We start from the raw sequence: 8,480 nt of genomic DNA, 5'->3' as shown, positions 1-8,480 counted from the left end.
TGCTGAGCACGTTGTGCAGATCAAGTCAAAATTGTGTAACAATATTCACATCGACACACCATTGTGGCATAGTCGAAGACACCACGCGAGCTTAAAAGGTCGCCTGGAACCACAGTTCTGGTCAGGCCACACAAGGACGTACTTAGGAGAAAGAGAAAAAACGTTTATTGAAACAACTCGGTCCGCACTCTTCGGGGTAAGGGTTTAGTGTCTTCCTTAAGGACGGTTAAAACGCTCAAGAAAATATCATTCCGCCCAGGCGGGCTACCCTTGCTGCCCACGTGGGGGTGTGTGGGAAAGTGAGCGATGATGTGGTGTGCTCGTCCTAGGATAGTCCCAGTATGCATGGGCAATGTGCTACAATGTCTCTCGATAAGAGAATTTAGCCCGTTCTAGCATAGCCACGGGCACACTAAACATTCGTGCAGCGAAATACAGTTCATGCAGCCCCGCTATCAATGTACAATTAGAGGTTTAGAAGACATCCTCACTGTCCAACGCATGGTCATACACAGCTAGGAAGCGGTGCTACACTAGTCTAAAAAAGCCGCGCCTTACCTTTCACACGTGCTCTAACACCGATGTTCGACTCCTGCTACACGCTCTAGGAAACAGCTCTAGCTTAAGCATACAAGTCTTGAAGTCGGCCAGGGCGATGAACACTTTGCACACCTTAGGACGCCGTAAAAAACCTCTTTAAACCCAAACAACATACTGGGTAGCGAGATGCTTAAATGAGTACGAATGCCTTTCATTCACGAGAACTCTTTTCAACAGCGAATCGTTGCGTCCAACCTTTCAGAGCGAGGACAGCGCACCTAGAAGGTTTAAGAGCACAATGACGGCGACCAGGCGGAGAAAGCTGCCGCCTAAAACATCGACGGCACGCAAGACCATCATCAGCATTAGCACACACGTATGCACGACGCTGCTGGTCAAGGCTGAGGCACAGCAGCTGCACGAACCGGGGCACACGTAATGTGTCGAGGGGGACTCAGTCTATCAGATCATGTGTGACACATTCTTGCGAATTTCTTTGTCTGCGGGAGCTATTTGTTCCTCCCAACCACGTCACCTGCTGTCTGAGCTTCAGACCAGACCGGTTCACAGTGGTCCCCCTTGCGAAGGGACCGCTCCTTCGGAAGCGTCGTTCGTGCGTACGATAAGGGCAGCGCAAAGTTTAAATAATTTTCCCCTGAAGGCTTCAACCTCACGGCCAGTTCTAGTTTCTGCTCTAACGAAGATAGTCGACCAGGTGTTCGGGTACGCAAGGGAGTGCACAAGAAAACACTATGTTCATCGTAGCTAATCAGCAGCTCGCCGCCACATACGCGAACGCAAGTCTGCGGAGTGTAACTAGCCCGTTGTCAGCGCCGTCCTCCCGTGATGGCCCGTTTTCGCAGCAGCTGCTGCAGAACCATCAAGCGATTCTATACATGCAACTACAACCCCTGATTTTTACCAAGTTAGCTGGTTATAAAAGTAATACCGAAATCACATCACACAGCTGCTCGCACGAGGCTGTTACGAATCATTGTGAAATGATATATGAAATCGCGTGATGATCGGCTATGGCACATAGGACGACATGCTCTTTCACGCGAAATTTGGAATGAATTTTTCAATTGAGTGCTGAAATGAATATACCAACAAAACGGAATTTCCCGACAAAAGTGGCCTCCCTTTCCTGTCCTCAGTAAGGAGCGCACATGACAGTGCTTCCAAGTCTGTTTGGGGGGCATTCTTCTTTAACACGTCTACGCACTGTACTAGAAGACATACTTTTCTGGTGAAAGTAGTAAACACCAGTGACGGTTAACTACAACTTCGTTTTCTCAATTGGCCTATTACACAGATAATTAGCCATGTGTTCCTAGAAAATTCTCTGCTTTCAAAAGTTTTTAGGAACCAGCTAGAATCATCATTATTATCCCTAAAGTATCCTTCTTGTATACATGCCATGGTACGAGGCAACCACCAATTTCGGGACGCAAACAATGCTCGCCTGCATCCAGAGAAAAGCTGTTTAGTAATCATTAAAAAGTTCAGGTCTACATAGCAACCAACAGTCACAGTGTGCAGTACTCGAGATATCGCTCAAGTGTGTCGCCTTTCATATTCTTGCTGGACGTTAATCTCTACCGTTGAAATACTTCTGAGTATCGCACGCATGCGATGGTTAAAAAATTTGCAAGATGTGGCAAGTTTACACATATTTTCCGCTCATGGCATGGCTGCGGCGTAATCACTATTATGAATATGTCGCACGTGCGCCCTTAAAGCATTGAGCACATTAAATAAAACTGACCTTCGTACATAAGGAAATGAAATGATGTAATAATAATAATAATTACTTTATTCGCGTCACTGATACACGATTCTGGGGGCCTGCGGAAGAAGCAGTTACATCGATAGCTTGACAAGGCCGAAGCCACCCCCCCCCCTCCCCGCATTGGTAACATCGCTTTGCAGACGCAACAAACACTCCTGCGCAAAACTGGAGAGACTACGCGAGCTGACAAAACTCATGCCAGCATTTTCTCACGGTGCAGCACCTGCTTTCAAGATGTGCATAAGGTGCCTGAGCAAATAAGTTAACCTACCTGTCTACACCCATTGATTACAGAAACGCCTTTGTACTAAGCAAAATCTTGATCACCGTCATTCCCGCGGTCTCTGAACTTTTGCGCACGATGGTACGTACAAAAATACATAGTGTATACAGATATATATACAAAGATAGCACTCACAGCAGCATACAAGGGTAGGAAACAAAACATAGTACATTTCAAGGCACAATTTTATAAGGGCAAGGCAAAATAAATTGACAAGAAAGTTTGACACAACAAGAATGCCGAATCACAGTTTGACCAAGTGTCTAGTGCTGGAGATAAAAGTAGAATAAAGTATAATAACTGGGCCGTTGACGATGTTGTGTTGTGATTTTTTTTAATACGTTTTCTCTCTGGAAAAAAATAGTTGAGAATTTATCTGAAAGTAATGGTAGCGGACTGTACTTGGAACCAATTTGCGCAACCTATATGCCAACCGACAAAGAGGCAGTTGTTATCCAACAGAACCTTGAAAAGAAAAAGCGCCAACATGGCGCTCTTTTGCCAAAGCTGCACTTGCGCCATGAAAATTCATCAAAGAGCATGGTCAGCGCTACAAATATTGAACAGTTGAAGGCTTGCCGAGTTTATCAAGTGTATTATCAAGTTCGTAATTAAAGGTGTGGAATCCCACGGCGGGACCTAACGAGAATTGAACAAGGAAAGCTAAACATATCGTAAGCACGGAAATATGCTTCCATTTGTCGCAAAAACAAAGGGGGCTGGCTAGATACTCAACACTTTACTCCCAAAACCTAAATCGTCCCTGCTTCAAACAGAACCCCCGGGTCCAGAATTAACTCGCATTTGCATCCGGAAATAAAGTACAGGCGCGTTATTCTCGGCCTTCCAGACAGTTCATAAATGGTGAATCCACATATTGAGTGAATATAAAGAACTATTGCCAACTTTGCAAATAATTTAAGCAGTGCTGAAAAGCCAGCAGCAGGAGCACTACGCAAAGCATGTCAGGTCTAGAACGACATGGCGATAACATCTGTTGGCGTTTCCTAAAAGCGTCTCCTAGGTAGTGCGCATAGACTTTCACCGAACAGTCTTCTCTCGGTCATTGAGCACTGCGACAAGGACAGCCAGGAACATTCCAAAGCGCGGCAACAAAGCCTAAATCGGTGAATATAAAAATGAAAGACAACACAAAGAACTGGTGACTGACAGGAACGTTGCGAAGTTCCAAGTTCGTCGCACTTCGTCCATCGCCCAGTACACAGTCTAGAGCTGTCTGTATGGCCATGCAGTATTGTAGCTATTGTCATAAAACGAGAGTAAATGTGACCACAAACGCACGTAGGGAATAAGCAAAAAAAAAGAGTATGAAGGGGACGCGCTAAAAACTGCCGCCGGAAAAAGCCGCCTTTGTCCTCTCTTCAAAGTATCGATTGGAAGTCCGACTGCAGAGGCAGGTACACGATGTTGTCCTGTCCGAGCGGGTAGCTGGTGTTCGAGAAGTCGTAGATCACAATGGCGACAGTGTTCATGGAGATGAGCGTGCTCACGACAGCTACCAGCTTGGACGCCGCACCCAGGACAAGCTGCAAAGAAGAGCAGCGAGAACTCGAGTTAAGAAAAAACCGACGTACACGCTTTCATGGCAGTTTCACTTTCACAACGCCAAGCCACTGCCGCTGTCATGAGTAAGTAGTGGCGACAGCAGTTGTTTCTTCTTTACTTTTTTTTCAATGTATAGCCTTCTTACTAGTGGTCCAGAAAAATGTTGCCTGTAATTCCATATGGCATATTTTTTTACATCGCGTCTGTAGGGGCTGAGCAATAGTGAATAATGCCGATTAGTAACATGGCGAGCAGCGACTGAGAGGAAGGCTATTCATATATGTTCTACTACTCATTTTCAATAGCCCGAAACAAGTCAAGAATGAAGCGGTCAGTGCATCTGTAAAGAGGTCTTCCAACCAAATGTGGCGACCTGGTCTCATGACATGATCAATCGTCTTGCATCAGCTAGCCTCCTGCTATGACGCATCCGAATGGGCAAGGGGCCTGACCGCAACACGATGACAATATGTCGGTCCCAATGGAAGGCTTCTTTAGAGGTGCAGCTATCTGCTGCTTTGTTCTTGATTTGTATCCGACTACAAGTGTATGTTCCTAAGTTGATTGCAGTGGGAATGCATACACTTTTATAAATGTATCTTCCTGTGGCGGAAAAATACAGAATGCAAATGCTTACTCAGAACAAGGACTGCGAATAGCTTACATGGACAATGACCACTGGAAATCAAAATTTTTACACTTAATCACCCGCTGAAGGTAAAGACCTTTGGAGAGCTCCACACCGCCTGGGTCATCATGGCCAGTCTATTGACATTCAATACATCCATAAAAAATGCAGCCCGCTTAATTACAGAAAGCGAAACCAGGGTCAATGCCCCTGCTGCTTGGAAAATCAATGAATAGTCTTTGGGAGCTCAAATGTCTTTCATCTTCTCATTCTTTACAAGAATGAAGAAACCTTGAGGTCAGGTGCTCTCTGTGAGCGGCCCGTACTCTAAAGCAGTCTTGTAACATCCTGGAGACAAGCAAGTCAGTCAATCCTTGTTTTCGCGCCATGGAAAAAAGAGGTGGTAGAAGAAAAAAAAATGGATGGGTAGTTTTCGTCTCGTGTCATCGTTTGAGTGCAGTCTCGAGTAGCGGAAATTATCACGCATATCTACAGGTTTACCCAGTTGCACTCAACCTAAAAGTATACTCTCGCAGCCAACACAACTGCACTCATGCAATGCAAGGCAAGACTGTCTTGGTGTTACGCGGATTGCGAGCTTTGGTTTGCGTCGTGTTAGCCTTAGCAACTGAGGGATCCACAAATTAGTAGAACGGTTCGCAGTTAAAAAATAATCAAGTTTACCAGTAAGTGCAAGCTTTAGCAAACAGCGCACGAGAATGTTTACACGATTATCTGCGCCTTATACAACAGCTCCGAAGCCAAATAGAAGTTCCTCCGATACTTCGGACAGCATGAGGGTCAGAATTGCCTACATCCGTAACTTCCAAATATGCCTCCTGAACCACTGGTCAGCAGTGGTGGAAGAAGAAAAGGGGGTAAAACAAGGGGCCGAAAAGAAAGGAAGAGCAAAACCAAGAGAAAATAGGGAAAACGCCATGCGCAGAAAAGGGCAACATGCTTACCTAGATGGGCGGACAAAACATCCTATACATTCCCCTCGGGAAGGAAATCCACTAGTTTCATTCCAAAATGGGCTAAGCGATCGTAAAGAACCTGTTTTACCTTTCCGTAAGTTCAGACAACTGAACGAAGCGCGCAAAAGCATGACAGCTCACCAGCTTGGCGGTGCTGAGCTGAACCTTGTCCATGAGGAGCGTGATGGAGAGTGCAGAGCCGGGTAGCATGCCTGCCGTCGAGATAGCGATGGTCACCGGAAACGTGTAGTACACCGGGTTCACCTGCATCTCGGTGGCCTGCGAACGCGCCAAGTATGCCAAGGCAAGCTGATACAGCTGTTAGGTTATGTAAAACAGCAAAGTGCTGGGTGAATGCGCGAAGTCAGGTTGATACGCGCTCATGGCTGATGTGTCTCTCTTCGAGTTCCAGTACAGCAGTCGTTACACTAAACATGCATGGCACAATTTTGGATTTCTCTTAAGAGGATTCGGTGACTGTAACAAAAAAAAACATTTGCAGTTCCGGAGGAAAGGCTACTGCTCATGTACCACCACCCGTAAAATTAACACGAATGCTCTAGCCTTTGGTTTGGACTGACATTAGCACCGCGAAGCTTTGGTCGTTGGGTACAAGATTATACTACATCATGTGTTCGCAGCGGCATACAGCCGCAGATGCCCTGCAGCGACCATAACACTGAAAGCTTGACCCTGGCGTAAACCGAGCATTGACCACACCCAAGAAGCTCTGGGTGCTACGCAAGATGGTCCGTAAGACCGTCGAATATGGCGGATCGGTGTGCATAGCGGCACGATAAAAGAGTGACGCATATGACAGTGAGGTGGTAAGCGAAATTCCACTGTCTTGCGTAGTGTTTTACAAAGGTCAGTCAGGACGCTGTTTCACAGACCGTCTAAATAACACGCCTTTACTATCGACGTAGGAAACGGCAGTACGCTGGCATAGCGCTCGTCGGAATGTGACTGCACTCCGCAAGTGGGCCGTTGCAAGATTCTAATTTCTGCCGAGATATAATCACCCGCACAAGCGCGAGATATATTAAGCCTGCGCCCTAGTAAAGAAAGGTGTGACATGTGTAAGCGCCCTATCGGTGGCTTTGATGAGAAAAGAAATTGACTATCTTGCAAACTAATGACGACAAGAAGTGACAAAACAACTTATCCTTGCCTTTATTTGTTGAGTGAGAGATTGTTTCGGTACTTATTGTGAGCACTGCAATAAATCTTCGACTGTTATTCACCGGTTGTGTCTGTCTTCTTAAACATCTCTCCATCTACCGCCGTGCCGCTCACCAGCTCTTTGACGACATCCAGCAGGGCGCGGTGGGCGTCGACACTCGACCACACCTCCGATAGCAGCGACGTCCACGCGACCAGCACTGCCTGGACGAAGATGGGCTTGTACGACGACAGCTGCCGGAGCAGCGTGTGCATGGTCTCCACCACGCCCGCCGACTGCGTGTCCATGACGGGAGAAATGTCAGAGAAAGGAAAAAGATTGGCCTCTTTACTGTTGATTCCAGCGGTGCTTCGTTGGACGCAAAGATATATCCCATTAAACATTATAACAGCATGCGCTCATTAAAAAGGTACTCCTTGCAGTGTGTCCCGGTTGGGCTCGCGGACGGCCGGACTGCAAAGCAGGCTCACGGAAGAAGAAAAAACGGGGAGGGCGGACACGGGGAATGAATTCATGGGAAAATTGAAAAAATTCACTGAACATTTGGTCTTGTCATAATACGAATTTCAAGGACAGTGGGAGGACGGAGGGGAACGGCCGAAATTGGCCAGCCAGTTTGCTGACTTTGAGTAGAACTGTATTTTGCTGAGAATTATATGGAAACAGAGTGCAGTTACCAATCATACCTTGTCAAAGTGGGAGTCGGGAGTGGGTGAGTCGGATAGGCGACCGTCACGGCCGACCACGCGTCACGAGTGCGGCCATGAGTTAGGCACGGTTGCTTATCCCTTAGATAATACCCATCCATATCATGCAGCATTAATGGCAACACAGCAATGAAAGCCGGGAGCGAGGAACGTGGCACTTCACAACTGTTGTCATTGCGTTCGTACCAATCATGGCCGAGGAGCGTAGCAGGTTAGAATGGCGTAATGCGTGAGGTCGTTTCATTGGGCCAACAAGCCTGTCGCTTTGTGATGATGTCATGGTTTATAACACCAAAAACAAAGACGTCGCACTAGCTATAAACGTTAAATTACGGCTGCGCTACAAATCACCTTTTCAAGCATTAAACAGAGCTACAACTCTGAGAAAAAAACTTCTTGGACAACCCGCGCTCTGGTTTTTATGCTACTGCAAAGGCCCCTCACTTGTGCTAAATGTGCATCATTATCATCAGCCTGACTACGCCCACTGCAGGGCAAAAACCTCTCCCGTGTCACCCCATTTAATCCTGTCATCTGCCAGCTGCGGCCACCGTATCCCCGCAAACCTAATAATCTCATCCGCCAACCTAACTTTCTGCCGCCCCCTGCTACGCTCGCCTTCTCTTGGAATGCACTCCGTTACCCTTAAGAACCAGAGGTTATCTTGCCTTCGCATTACATGTTCTGCCTAAGCCCATTTCTCCCTCTTAATTTCGGATAGGATGTCATTAATCCGCGTTGGTTCCGACACCAACTCTGCCTGCTCCCGTTCTCTTAATGCTACTCTTATCATTTTTCTTTCCA

The 8,480-nt window shown here is 46.8% G+C and overlaps 1 protein-coding gene across 1 annotated transcript in view; it reads right to left on the bottom strand.

The window, feature by feature from the left end:
• Positions 1-3,198: 3,198 nt before the first annotated feature.
• Positions 3,199-8,480, bottom strand: part of LOC144097921 (uncharacterized) — a 54,255-nt gene continuing 48,973 nt past the window's right edge. The window contains exons 9-11 of the mRNA XM_077630521.1: positions 7,083-7,244; positions 5,928-6,065; positions 3,199-4,162 (exon numbers count right to left, since the gene is read on the bottom strand). Coding sequence (XP_077486647.1) covers positions 3,998-4,162; positions 5,928-6,065; positions 7,083-7,244 — 465 coding nt within the window. The 3' untranslated portion in view covers positions 3,199-3,997. The remainder of the gene's footprint in view (positions 4,163-5,927; positions 6,066-7,082; positions 7,245-8,480) is intronic.

This window comes from Amblyomma americanum, chromosome 7 (genome assembly GCF_052857255.1).
Source record: "Amblyomma americanum isolate KBUSLIRL-KWMA chromosome 7, ASM5285725v1, whole genome shotgun sequence".
NCBI lineage: Eukaryota > Metazoa > Arthropoda > Arachnida > Ixodida > Ixodidae > Amblyomma > Amblyomma americanum.
This window is presented reverse-complemented; position numbering and strand designations above follow the sequence as displayed.